Source organism: Lemur catta, chromosome 17, assembly GCF_020740605.2.
Source record: "Lemur catta isolate mLemCat1 chromosome 17, mLemCat1.pri, whole genome shotgun sequence".
NCBI lineage: Eukaryota > Metazoa > Chordata > Mammalia > Primates > Lemuridae > Lemur > Lemur catta.
This window is the reverse complement of record NC_059144.1, coordinates 25,520,196-25,534,931: the sequence shown is the minus strand read 5'-3', so window position 1 is coordinate 25,534,931 and position 14,736 is coordinate 25,520,196. Positions and strand designations below refer to the sequence as shown.

General features: G+C 45.2%; 1 protein-coding gene and 1 non-coding gene across 4 annotated transcripts in view; one reads left to right on the top strand and one right to left on the bottom strand.

Moving 5' to 3' along the window:
* Nucleotides 1-1,983: 1,983 nt before the first annotated feature.
* On the bottom strand, nt 1,984-2,087 carry LOC123622974. Its single transcript, XR_006729706.1, has one exon. It is a non-coding gene; the product is annotated as a small nucleolar RNA U13 (small nucleolar RNA).
* Nucleotides 2,088-4,298: 2,211 nt separating this feature from the next.
* HM13 (histocompatibility minor 13) overlaps nt 4,299-14,736 on the top strand; it is a 40,530-nt gene continuing 30,092 nt past the window's right edge. For all 3 annotated transcript variants that reach the window (XM_045529497.1, XM_045529498.1, XM_045529496.1), the window contains exons 1-2: nt 4,299-4,622; nt 13,348-13,446. In XM_045529497.1, coding sequence (XP_045385453.1) covers nt 4,443-4,622; nt 13,348-13,446 — 279 coding nt within the window. In that variant the 5' untranslated portion in view covers nt 4,299-4,442. The remainder of the gene's footprint in view (nt 4,623-13,347; nt 13,447-14,736) is intronic.

Sequence of the window (14,736 nt, the reverse complement as noted above, 5' to 3'; positions counted from 1 at the left end):
CTACTAAAAAAATAGAAACAAATTAGCTGGACAACTAAATATATATATATATATATATACGCATATATATATATACGCATATATATATAATTAGCTAGGCATGGTGGTGAATGCCTGTATTCCCAGCTACTCGGGAGGCTGAGGCAGGAGGATCGCTTGAGTCCAGGAGTTTGAGGTTGCTGTGAGCTAAGCTGATGCCATAGCACTCTAGCCTGGGCAACAGAGCGAGATTCTGTCTCAAAAAAAAAAAAAAAAAAGAACAAATTGGGAGGCATCAATTTACCAGACTTCAAGCTATACTATAGGGCTATAGCAACTAAAATAGCATGGTACTGGCACAAGAAAAGACACATAGACCAATGGAACAGAACTGAGAACCCAGATATAAAACCATCCTCATATAGCCATCTAATCTTTGACAAAGCAGACAAAAACATACACTGGGGAAAAGAATCCTTATTCAATAAATGGTGCTGGGAAAACTGGGTAGCCACATGTAGAAGACTGAAACAGGATCTGCACCTTTCACCTCACACAAAAATCAGCTCACAGTGAATAACAGACTTAAACCTAAGGTGTGAAACTATAAGAATTCTAGAAGAAAATGTTGGGAAAACTCTAATAGACATTGGCCTATGCAAAGAATTTATGAACAAGACCCAAAGGCAATCACAGCAACAACAAAAATAAATAAACAGGACCTGATCAAATTAAAAAGCTTGTGCACAGCCAAGGAAACTATCATGAGACCAAACAGACAGCCTGCAGAATGGGAGAAAATATTTGCATGTTACACATCCAATAAAGGGCTGCTAACTAGAATCTATATAGAATTCAGGAAAATCAGCAAGAAAAAATCAAATAACCCTTTCAAAAAGTGGGCAAAGGACATGAACATAAACTTTTCAAAAGAAGATAGACTAATGGCTAACACACATATGAAAAAATGCTCAGCATCTCTAATCATCAGGGAAATGCAAATCAAAACCACAATGAGATATCACTTATCTCCAGTGAGAATGGCCTTTATCAAAAAGTCCCAAAACAACAAATGTTGGCGTGGATGCAGAGAGATAGGGACACTCATACGCTGCTGGTGGGACTGCAAACTAGTACAACCTCTATGGAAAGTAACATGGAGATACCTCAAAGAACTAAAAGTAGAACTACCATTTGATCTAGCAATCTCACTACTGGGCATCTACCCAAAAGAACAAAAGAAATTTTATAAAAAAGACATCTGCACTAGAATGTTTATAGCAGCACAATTCACAATTGCAAAGATGTGGAAACAACCCAAGTGCCCATCAATACATGAGTGGATTAATAAAATGTGGTATATATACACCATGGCGTTCTAGTCAGCCACAAAAAACAATGGTGATTTAGCACCTCTTGTAGTATCCTGGATACAGCTGGAACCCATTCTACAAAGTGAAGTATCACAAGAATGGAAAAACAAACACCACATGTACTCACCATCAAATTGGTTTTAACTGATCAACACTTAAGGGCACATATAGTAATAACACTCATCGGGTGTCAGGCAGGTGGGAGGCAGGGGAGAGGATGGGTATATACACACATAATGAGTGCAGTGCGCACCATCTGGGGGATGGACACGCTTGAAGCTCTGACTCGGGTGGGTCAAGGGCAATATACATAACCTAAACATTTGTACTCCATAACATGCTGAAATAAGAAATAAAATAAAAAGTCATTTCACTAAATTATTTGACTCTACTATGAAAATAAAATATTATGCTTATTTTTTAAAAAGTAAAGGTAATAAGATGAGTCACGGTGAGGCTAGTAGATTATGGAGTATGTATCACTGCTAAAGGTGGGATACAAATTTCAAACTGAGCTTCCCAACAGCCAGTGTAAAGAGGGAAACAAAGAAGCAAAATGTATGTCTAGCATTTACAATGCCTTCCAAGTTTACTTCCTCAAAATAATCCTGTTTTTTTTTTTTCTTTTTCACTTCAGACAAGTAATGTGCTGACATTGTGACAAGGTTTGAGGTGGGCACATCTCTCATTGGTGAGTGAAAACTCAATTATCACACTTATGAACTACAAAACGATCACAATCCTGTGTTTCAACAGTTGCCATTTACCAGAGGAAGAAACTGAAGCATAGCGAGTGAAGTGACTTGCTTAAGGCCATACAGGTGGGAAGTGAAAATGAGGGGACCTAAGTCTCACTTTATTCATAAATAAGTTGCATTTATTTATCTAACATTTGATGAGCACCTTCTATGTGCCAGGTACGGTCCTTCCCATGCTGTTCCAAAAACATCTGGCCTAACTCAGTGAATGAGACTAGAGTTCAAATTGCCAAATCTACTTGCCCCCAGACTGAAGCTGTAGTTCCCATAAGGAAATTCCTTTCTTTACTTCGTACACGAGTGTCTCATACATTTTCCCACTCTACTAATGATATGGGGTAAGAATGGAGAGAGGCAGGGGAAACCTGAGGGAAAGCTAGAACAGAAAGGTTATCTGTGGGCATGATGTAAGTATTCAATGACGGGCAAGGTGAATAGATGCAGAAATAATGAGAAGATGTTTTAGTGCTGGGGAAATACCCTTATCTAAAGGCAGATGTGAGATGTGAGTGCAGGAAATATCCTCTGACTTGGAATCAAAAGGCCCCTTGTTAAGTCCTGACTCTGCTATTGGCATGTTGTATGAGCTGTATGAGCCTTGGTTTCCTCATCTACAAAATGACAATAGGAATTTCCTATCTGTGTGAAAGAGTTCTTTGGAAATAAAACGGGATATTCATCCATCCATTCATTCATTCAATAAATATTCACTGAGTGCCCACCATGTGCCAGGCACTATTCCAGGGACTTGAAATTCAACAGTGAATATTAGAGACATAGTTTCTGCCTTCATGGACCATACAATCCAGCAGAGATGACAGATATTAATCAAACAATTACCAAAAAATTAGGGATGTATCAATATACTACTCCCCTGCATAATGACCTTGACTGTTTTCACATTTCTCTTGGAATAAAATTCATCCACAGTCCACCAAGCCCAATGTGAGATGACTCTCACCAACCAATCTGACCTCATTTTGCACCATCAGCTCCCTTTTCACTCCCCTCAAGACACACTGAGACACACTGATCATCTTTCAGTTCCTCTATCAAACCCTTCCTCACCTCAGGACCTTTATACATATCTCTACCTGAATTCTTACCCTTTGGCTGGCTCCTCCCTTACCCTTTAGGTGTCAGGCCTCCCTTGAGCACCCTACCCAAGGTGATTCCTTAAGCCATTCACTGCCCAGCTCCATGTTTGTTTCATTTATAGCATTTAGATTTCCAGGAGCTAGCATAAAACCTCTTATGTACTAGGTACACAATAATGATTTGTTGAATGAAAGAATTAGTAAATGAATATATATATGCTTATAAATGCATGAGGAAATTCTAAAATGATACACAAGAAAATATTAAGAGTGGTTGCCTTCAGGAAGGTAGGTCAGGAACCTAAAAAGGGAGGGAGTCTTGCTGTTCATTGTGTACCCTTTTGTACTGTTGAGTTTTCACTATGTGCTTATTTTAACCTTTCTGTTTGAAAACCAATATTAAAAATAAGAATCAGATAAATATAAATAAGTAGTTTCTTCCAATTGTGATGATATCCACAAGCTTTATAAACTGTATGGTGTCGTGAACTGGGAAGCAATTATTATTGCCTGGCACATAGTAGGCACTCAATACATTTCCAAACATCACACATCCCCTGCCCTCTTTTTGATTCATCTTTCTCTAAATTATTTAAGTGCATTAACATGCTATATAACACATAACTATACACTACCATCTTACAGGCTTTACATTTTATTTTTTTCATTTTATTTATTGTCTTCCCAACCTCCTACACACAGCGCACTAAAATGCAAGACTCATGAAGGTGGGGGTGAAGTTTTGCCTGTATTGTTCACCTCAGTGTCCCCACAGCCTAGGACACTGGCATATAGTGGAACACAATAAATATTTAAGGAGTGAATAAACAATCGGATATTGGATGGATGCAGGCATGAATAAACAAATTCTTAGTTATTAGGAATATGAGGATTTATGGACACTGGGACAGCCTGGAATTGAGGAGACGGACTGGAACTGGGGACTGGGGTCCTCAGGTCTCTGTCGCGATGGATGCCCACCGCAGTGGTCCAGTATTCCTTTGCGAACCTTGCAAGTTGCTTAGCAACCCGCGGCCCGGCCCTCTGCCACCGCTAGAGGGCGAGCGGGCGGGGAGACGGGCACGCGCGCGCGTGCGCGGCGAGGGCTGGCGAGGGAGGTGCGTCACTTCCTGTTGCTTTAGGGGAACGTGGCTTTCTCCGCAGCGCCCGTGTTTCCATCTGCGTCTCTACTGCAGCGGCCCGAGGTGAAGTCGGATCCCGAGCGCAGCTTCGCCATGGACTCGGCCCTCAGAGACCCGCACAACGGCAGCGCCGGGGCACGCAGCCCGGCCAACGGCACGAGACCGCCTTCCACGCCGGAGGGCATCGCGCTGGCCTACGGCAGCCTCCTGCTCATGGCGCTGCTGCCCATCTTCTTCGGCGCCCTGCGCTCGGTGCGCTGCGCCCGCGGCAAGGTAGGGTCGACTGTTTCCACCCCCATCCCCACACGGCTGCCACGACCCCCTTCCTAGGCGGGACAAACATCTCCTCTCCCCGGACACTGACCCTCCCCAGCATTGGTCACCACCGTTCCCTCCACCTCGGGCCCCCTTCGCGCCAACCAGTCTGACCTCAGGATCTGGGTACCGACACCTTCCTAAAATAGGGACTTATTTCTGCCCCGCCCCCCGCCAACCCGGACTCTGACACATCCCTCTCTCTGTGCATCATGCCACGGCTAGGAACACTGTCAGCCGACCCTCACACTGCAGTTGGGGCACTGGCTGTTTTGAGCCTATTGGGCCCAGCCAGACCAGCCGCATCGTGGGCTTTGGGTCAACCCCAGTCTGTACCTGATGGGATACTGGTCCTGAGGACTCCTGAATGGTACAACCTCTTGTCACCCCTCGGTTAGGAATCCTGCCTCAACCCACCCCAAGGCCATCCAGACCCATCCCTAGGCTCTGCCTTCTGTCTCACTGGAATCTATGGCACCTCATGTGCTCACCTAGCACCCCCAGATCAGGCCCTTGCCCCTGCCTCAAAAACAATCCTCAGCCCCCAGTTTTTCACTTCACTTTCTGGAACCAATTCCAGTCAGCCGGCGCTTCATAACCTGGCACTTTGATGCCTCTACTTTGTAACCGGGCATGAACATCTTATTTTGCTGGTTTCCTCTCCCTAACTACGATCTAACCTTGGACCTGTCCTAGCCGAAACCCAGACCCTGTTCCTGACTCCTAACCCTTTTCCCACCCCCAGCCCCTGACTCTGCCTCAAAGTAGCGTTTCTCCTCATAACCCCAGGCAGTCCTTCCACCATCTGGTCCTACCTGCTGAGTGAGCCACTGTTGGCCTCTCTTATAAGACTGGCCCCCACCTGACCCCTGGCCTTCCTTGACATCTGTCCCATTTGGATACCTAAGAAGACTCCAGCAGCTCCCACCTTCTGTCTCCCTCTCCCCTTCCTCACCCCCACTTCTCCACTATATTAAGGGCTCTCTAGCCCATTTCACCTTCTCACTTCCTGGCACCCTCTCCCTTCCTCCACAGCCTCTTAATCTGCAGCTCCCCACAGCTCCTCCTCCACCCAGACCTGAAGATGGACCTAAGCGGAAGCTGTCTTACCCAAAGAGGCCAGGCCCTCAAAGCAGCTGCCACTTGTGAAATTGCTTAAGCTCAGGTTCTCAGAACACTACCCAACTTGAGCAGTGGTTGAGGCCTGCCACCTTCCTTCTCCAAGAGCAGAGAACTCACTACTGGCTCTTTCTGGTCAGATGCAAAGGAAAGTAGGCAGGGCTTAGACTGAGAGACTCAGATGTGACCCCATTTTCCTTATTCTGCCTCTTCTAAGCAAAGTTCAGGTGGCCTTAAGTGTCCCTACCATGGCTGTCAGGCAGACAGTGCAAAGAGAAGTTCTGAAATAGACCAGGACAAAGAAGGTGAAGAGCAGCTTGATCCAAGCAGCTCCCCAAACTAAGTAATTAATTCTCCTTGGCACCTTCTGCACATGGATCACTAATCTCTTAGGAAAGCACCTTCCAGACAACAGCATTTCCTGAACTTCCACTATTGTCTAGAGTGGAGGTTTGCTGCAAAGATGACTAGGTCAGAGCCCTATCACCAAGGAGTTCAGGGTCTGGATGAAGGAAAAATAGTTAGATCTGTGATTATAATACAAGCAGTGCTGCAGGGTTTAGGGGAAAAGATTGAGCACATCTGGGGCAGGGCAGGGAGGTTTTGCTAGAAGTAGGCTTGGGCCTTGATATAGAGATTTAATTTCGGCCAGGAAAAGGTATTCTAAGCAGAAGAAACCAGGTATGAGGCAGTTCAGGAGATAGTGGAGATTCTGATGTGGGTGGGGCAGAGGGTAGGGTTAAGGCCCGTTGCAGTGCAAATTAAAAAAGCAAATATATAAAGGAGCCAAAACTATAAGTCAAGCAGCTGGGCGTGGTGCCTTATGCCTATAATCCTAGCCCTATGGGAGGCTGAGGCTGGTGGATTGCTTGAGGTCAGGAGTTCGAGACCAGCTCTGAGCAAGAATGAGACCCCATCTCTCCAAAAAAATAGAAAAATTAGCCAGGCATGATCATGTGTGCCTGTAGTCCCTGCTACTCAGGAGGCTGAGGCAGGAAGATCACTTGAGCCTAGGAGTTTGAGGTTGCAGTGAGCTACAATGATGCCATGGTACTCTAGCCAGGGCAAGGCTGTCTCTAAAAAGCAAAAAGAGTGTTAGGCCTCTAAATATGTCCCCCAGGCATCTCCTGCAGGGCAGTGCGGTTGGAGAATGTATGAAATTACAAACAGGACCTGACCATTAGTAGCCTGCCACCACCAGTAACCAGGATGCTCTGAAGTTTACAAAACCTTTATCCCCTTTGATGCTCACAGCAACTGAGCGTAGCAGGTTGAGCCAGTTTTATTAGCCCCATTGTACTGAAAAAGAAACTGAAGGTCAAAGAAATAACTTCTGGAGATCACACTGCCATTTAGGGGCAGAACCAGGTGTGCCTAGTCCTAATCCAGGGCTCATTCCTTCATACCAATGCCTCTAAAAGCTCAAGTGGCATTTTGACCTAGAGAAACGACAGGCCAAATGCCTCCCTTTTCTGCCCTGAGCCATTTCCCTGGTCATTTGGCAAGGAGAGAGAAGAGTTAGTGTGGGGACCCAGGAGCTTTGATTTCCCACCAATGTTAGACCCAAAAGCCAGTGGGAGGACAGAATTCTCCCAGGGGCCAAAGGGGCCATAACAGTCAGGGCAGATTGTGAAGTCATGGGTAGAGGAAGGTGGAGCGTCCAGGCACGTGTTGGGAAAAAGTAGCCTAGGGAGGATCCCTCCCTGTCAGAGACCTACGTCCCCAGGCAGGGGTGAATCCAGTCCAAGCAGTAGCTGCACATCAGATTGGTTCCAAGGCCCTTGGCCTGTGACACAGAGGAGCCTCTCAGCCAACAGGACTGGGTGCCCGCTCTGTGCCAGGCTCTGGGCTGGGTACCAGGAGTGCCAAGACAAAGAAGGCCAAGCCCTGCCCTCACAGAGCTCAGTCACCAAGGAGAAGCAGACATGTGACCAGCCAGCTAGATTGAATTCTGATATGCCTCCTGGAGGGGGCAGCAGTTGTCTTTGCACGGATGTGTGAGAGTGCAGCAGGCAGACAGGAGGAGGGGGAGGCATGGAACCACAGGTGTGTTCGGGGAGGTGGTGAGGGTGTGACGTGAGCCCGGGCTTGGATGCAGTGACAAGAAGATGCTCAGGGAGCCTGTGGCCTTTCTGAAGAACAATCCTGAAGGCAATGCAGTACTTAATCTTTATAGCTACAAAAATACTACACACTTGTAAAAAATTCAAGCAATGCAGAAGTATAAGGAAAAAAAACCTCAGTACTACTCTTTAGAAGTAGTTACACACTACTTTGAATTAGCCCTTTGGTGTGTAACCTTTCAGAATTTTTTCTGTGTATATACAATCATGTAATTTATGTGCCTGTGTATATATACATGTGTAAATTTATTTTTATAAAAATGGGATTGTGCAGTACATATCACTGTGCAACTTGATTTTTTTAAACACTACTTGGTTATTTTCCTATGTCAACACATGTAGCTCTACCTCATCCTTTTTTATGGTGGGAAGGGGAGATTATGCATGCCCATGGTGCAGAATTTGAAAGATACAAAGGGATGTGCAGTGAAAGTCTCCCTCCCACCCCAAGCTGCCCGATTTCCCTCCGCAGATGCAGCCCCTGTCGCCTGTTTTCTTAGATATCCATCCAGGGAGATTCTGTGCCTTTGCAAATAAATAATCATATGCTTTTCCCCCGTTTTTATTATATAACTGCGATATATTGTTTTATATACATATACACACACAAACTTTTTTGCACCTTGCATTTTTCACCAAGTATATGTTGGAAATCGAATTATGTCAGTACATATGGTGGGCGTGTTCTTTAACAGGTATCCCACCTGTACCCACAGTTTGTTTAAAGCACTTCTAAAGTGCTTCTCAAAGTGTGGTCCCCGGACCATCAGCATCACCTGAGAACTGGTTAAAAATGCAAATCCTGAATCAGAAACTTAAGGTGGGCCCAGCGGTGTGTGTTTTAGCAAGCCCTCGAAATTCATTGGCTGGGTGGAAAGCTATATGCATTTTTTGTTTAGATAGATTTTACCGAATGATCCACTGTAGAAGTCATATGAGTTTACTCTCCCACCAGCAGTGACCTCGATTCTTGTTTAATGGCCACCTGATAGTCCATTCTCCAGAGGTTTTTAAGCAGGTATGTGATACAGTCAGGTGTAGGGCTTTGAAAGAGCTCATGGCCAGGGAGGTGACAGGCAGAGGGAGAAGGAAGGGTAAGGAGGCTGGCGCAGGGGTTGTGGTGAAGATGGCAGTGGGGGCCCACGAATTGGGGTGGGAGGTTAGTTCAGGAAATGCAGTTGTGGGGAGGTGAGTGACTGAATGTGCTGATAAGGAGAGGAGACCCTATTGCCCCAGCTGGGGCAACAGTAACAGAATGGTGCATGGATTCCGCATCATTTCCAGGGCATAGCCTCCACACAGTGCTCCCAGAGCTCGAGCCATGCCAATGTCTGGAAGCCAGGCATCTGTCTTCCCTTATTGCTTTTGCTTCCACCCTGATAACCGAACCTCCAGAATGTCACTGGAAGCTAAATTTATTTCTGCTATTGTGTCAGCTTTTCTTCCCCACTCAGTTGTGTTTCAGGAGCTACGGTATTTGCATACATGTGTCTGGTTTAAAAATCCCAATCCAACTGGTAGAGAATCCTAACAACTTTTAGTATTTTTGTCACCAGAAAGATTAACTGTTCAATTACTGTCAGAATCTGTTCCTCAGAAAGCTCAAGGGCTCCTTGAGCATCTTGTCACAACTTTTCCAACAGAGAGTTCCAGGTGGGAAAGGTGAGGTCATCTGGGACATAGTTGCCAGGAGTTTGGGGTCTGGAACTACCTCAGTTTGAATTCCTGGCTCTGCCACTCACCAGCTGTGTGACCTAAGCAAGTTACTTCACCTCTCTGAGCCTTAGTTTCCTCATCTGTAAAAGGGAGCTATTAAAAGTACTGCTTTGTGGGGTTTTTGCAAGGATGAAATCATGTAAAGCACCTAGAACAGTGCTTGGCACATAGAAAGTTCTCAGTAAATATCATCCTTATAATTATTATCGTCATTCAGATTTCAAGTCTCCCATTCTGACTCAACATTGCTGCGTGAGATATTTATAACAGTCACCCACAAAGGGGACCAGATTCCTCTGTGTGGTGGCGCATCTGTCCAACCTTGATTTGTCATTGAGTAGTATTAAGCCTCTTCCCACCCAGGGTACCGGGCTGAATTGAAAGGCATATGTGGAAATGAGCCATAACACTGGCTTGTAGGTGAACCCACAAGGTCCCAGGTGTACTTTCATAGCCCCGAGCCTCTGCACTCACAGGTCCTTCTGCCTGATAAACCTTCCTTTCCTTGTACACAAAGCAAATTCCTCAACTCAAGCGTTTATCTGGCTCCTACTGCATGTCAGACCCTGTGCTTGACCTTCAAGGCCTTGCTTAAGTGGCATCTGCTCTAGCCACCTCTGACACTCCCCTACTGCTCTGCAGAAACGGGGTCTTGCCTGCTCTCTTGTGATTCCCTTGTACATAACAGCAGATAGAGCTTAAATGATGACTCAAGACACAAGGCACAGACATCAGAATCCTCACAACGCACCTTGCAGCTGAGGAAATCAAGGCTCCCAGGAAATGAGAGAAAAGAATCACTTTCCCAAAGTCCCACAGCTGGAAAGAAGTAGAGCTGGAGTCAGACTGGGCTTTCTGACCTTAGAGCCCTCTTTTAACTACTTGGTATTCGTACTGTGTTTCATACTGGTATACGTGTCTATTTTGTCATGTGTCAGACTGCATTGTAATATTCTGTTTATTTGTCAAGGCCTTAGCCTACCTGCCTGTGAACTCCAAGGTCAGGGGGTGTCTGTCACCCAGGCTAGAGTGCAGTGGTGTCATCATAGCTCACTGCAACCTCAAACTCCGGAGATCAAGCGATTCTCCTGCCTTGGCCTCCCAAGTAGCTGGGACTACAGGTGTATGCCACAACGCCCAGCTGATCTGTCTAATTTTTGTAGAGACAGGGTCTCACTCTTGCTCCAGCTGGTCTCAAACTCCTGGCCTCAAGCAATCCTCCCACCTCGGCCTCCCAAAGTGCTATGATTATAGGCGTGAGCCACCACGCCTGGCCAGGGCTGATTTATTTTTGCACAGAACCGCTACACAGGAAATGTACTGAATGTGTGGAAGTGCACAGAGGGGGTGAGGAACTTGCCCAAGTCCCACAGCACACTGCTGCCAAAAATCAGAAAACAAGGACTGGGAGAGAAGAGAGAAGGAAGTAAACAGGCCTCTCTGTCAGTATTGCTCACCCACCCCACCCCCAGCTCCTGGCAGAGCTGCCAGAGTGAGTCACACCGAGCTGCCCCCAGTGGCTCCAGAGGGAGGGTCTACCTTCCGGCCCAGGGTGTGGGCCGCGCAGCCATACACGCGTAGGGTTGTTTGGTTAAGGGCCTCCTCACTCGCCTTTCCCTGGTAATCACAGCCCTCATGTGGGCTCAGTACGAGTTGGCCAGGCTCTTTTGCATCCCATATCTCATTCGGTTTAAGGCATTTGGCTCTTTTTTGAGGTAAGTAAAGTTAGAGATTGCCATCCGGTTTGACAGATTTACTCATCTGAGGCTCAGAGAACAAATGACTAGCCTCAGTCTCCCAGCAAGCCATTAACAGCAGTGAATACCGTGAATATACTTAATAGGCATCATTTTACTTATGTGTGAATTATCTGTAGGAAAAATTTCAAGAAGTGGAACCGCTTGGTCAGAGGGTATGTGCACTTGTGATTTTGACGTAGACACATTTTGCCAGCTTGCTCTCTGCAGGAAGCCTGCCTCCTTCCCCACAGCCTCTCCAGCTCAGTGTGTTACCAAACATGTGGCTTCTTGCCATTCTGACAGATGAAAAAATGGAATCTTTAATTTGAGTTCCTCTTATTAAGAATGAGAATGGACATTCTTTTCTTATGATTAAGAGCCATTTGTAGTTCCTGTTCTATGAATCTTCTCTTTGTATCCTTGGGCATGTGCAAATTATGATTTGCTGCATCCTGCCAAATAGCCCTTTCCAAAAGGCCGGACAGGTTTGTGCTCTGACCAGCCCAGCGCTGTGTGTGCATCCCCGTTCCCCACAACCCCCCTCCCAGCGATCATCTCACGGGCTTGCTGCCCTCTGCCCCTCTCCTTCCCACTTTGCAACCTTCCACCCTGCCGCACTGGATCCCCCCACAGCCACAGTCTACCTTCCCCAGACAGCTTCCCTCTTAGCAGGTTTTTTCCTGTTGGTTCTTAAGAGCCAGCTATGAGCCAAAATACCAGTGAGACTCCGCAAAGGAATGGATCCCTGCTCCCAGGGATGCTGGTGCTTTATTCACAGGATGGATGTGTGATGGTAGAATCTCGGCACTGTGATGAGCCTGGGGCTACTATGGAGAGAATGTCACTTTAGCCATAAGCGGAAGTCTCATCTGGCATTGCTAGGACTTCAGTAGCTGTGATACAAAATAGCTGGGGAGTAGGCTTGTGGCCAGAACATTTGCTGAGCCCTTGAGAACTGTGAGGATTTTGCCTAGCAGGGAGAGGGCATGTAGACAGCATTGTGATCCTGGAAGCTTTTGAATCTGTTCTGAATACAAATTTATACCAGGACTGTACTATCATTGATGAATTTTCACTAGGAAGCCCTTTGGCTCGAATCCTAGGAAGCTGATTTAATTTCTGTGTTGCTCTGTTCCTCCATTTTCAATTCTTTTCCATTTTTATAATACCAAAATTATTTTGATTGCATTCAGTTCTTTTTCATGTAAATATTTATCCTTCATGAGCTCTTTACCCACATCACATTCGTGCCAACCGTAGCATCTGCCATTATAAATTTAATTGTGGCTTTCATTTTTACTGTATTCACGTCTCCTGATGAGATTTCTTAAGTTTTGTCACGATTTGCTTCTCCTTGCAGTTCGTGTCTCCCCGTGTGCAGTTTTAGCCGTTGTCAGTTTGGTTTGTTGTTAGTTTATTTCAACTCAGAATATTCATTACGTACTAGATGAAAGACTAATCGTATTATATTCCCCTCTTAGCTAATCCGTAAGAAAAATCCTCATGAAGTGTGAGACTGCTCTGTCGTTACCAGTGTCCAGGTTTTCTTCTCTCAGTTACTCCTTACTGGAACTGCCATATGCCGTCACCCCAGATGTGCCACATATGCCTGGATTCTTCTCCCTGGACTGTCTCTATCAGGGTCCAGATCTCCTCATGGCAAAATGGTGGGATCAGAGCATCTTGCCCCAGCGGGAGGTGGGCAGCACCCCGGCAGAAGGAACAGCATTAGCAAAGCCTTCCAGGAAAATGTGGGTGAAGGCATCAGATTCCCACCAGAATCCATCCTGGAAGCCAAAACCATGCTCCCAGGCCAGGTGCGGTAACTCACGCCTGTAATCCTAGCACTTTGGGAGGCTGAGGCAGGAGGATCGCTTGAGGCCAGGAGTTCAAGACCAGCCTGGGCAAGAGTAAGATCTCGTCTCTTTAAGAAAAAAAAAAAAAAAACATGGTCCCACTGAGCAAGTGCTGTTCTCTCTCCTCTAGAATGCTTCGGACATGCCCGAAACAATCACCAGCCGTGACGCCGCCCGCTTCCCCATCATCGCCAGCTGCACGCTCTTGGGGCTGTACCTCTTTTTCAAAGTAAGTTCTTTGCCACCTGTTTTGTCATTTAGTTTAGATGACTTTATTTTATTTTTCCCATCACAGAAGCCATGTATGTTCATTTATAAAAAATAAAGACTAGGGAAAAATTACTAATTCACCCATGGACCCACCCAGAGGCAACCACTGTTGGCTTTTGGGACCCTTTCCCACCAGTCCCTGTTTCTTTTCTCCATGTAGCTTTTTGTTTTGTTTTTGTGATACCAGTTTGGTTTCATTGTACTATTTATGTTGGGATGGGGTATAGGCTGTGTCTCAGACATACCTCTACCATACTAATCGCCTTTTTTTTTTTTTAATTTATCGAGGTTTATTTTCCCAATAAAAGTTACACAGGCTCAGTGTTACAAACCTGGAAAACACAGAACAGTAAAAAGGGAAAAACAGCAATCATCCAAAACCCCACTACCAGAGACAATCACAGTTTCCCTTTGGAGGTGTGTCCTTCCACTGTTTTTCCCTGTGCATGGTTTCTCCATAGCTGTGACCACATGGTGTATTCAGTTTGTAGCTGCTTTTCTCACTTCACATTAATAACATCATAAGCATTTTCTCATGTTACTACTGCCAGCTCTCCTCAATATAACTATACTGTCTTCTGGATTTTCTGAATTATAAAAGTAATATACAGACAACTTAAAGGTATATCAAGAGAGGGATAAATAAATCCCACAACACAGAGGTAGTCACTGTTAACATTTTGGCATAGGCTTTTTATAAGCATATGTTTAACATTAAAATCTTGTTATAACTGTATGTTGTATCTTCTTGTTTTTTTAATAGTACGTCACAAGTGCTTTTTTTCCTGATCATTGAAAATTCCACAAGAATGACTTTAATTTACATTTTAAAAATACGTGTACATGTTTAAAAATTTTTTTTCAACCTAAGGAAAGGTACAAATGAGTGATAATCCTCTGCCCAATATAGTTTCTTCTGAATCTCGTATACATAGACCTACATTTTTGTTAAAATATATAAATATGTAAAGCATATAATTCTTTCCACAGAGGTATTTTTGCATCAGCACAGTCAAATCTACCCCATTCTTTTTAACAACTACTCATGGTTCTGTTGTATAATGTACCCCTGAGGGTATTTTTTTTAAATAAGATTCTTAAGGCCATGCTGCATTGCCATGAATATTTTCATGCACATATTTCGTGCACGTATTGTCTTCAGGAATATCTACAGTAGAACTACCAGCTCAAACATCATCTCCTTTTTTTTCCCCCCCCCCCCCAAGAGATGGGGTCTTGCTCGTGTCAC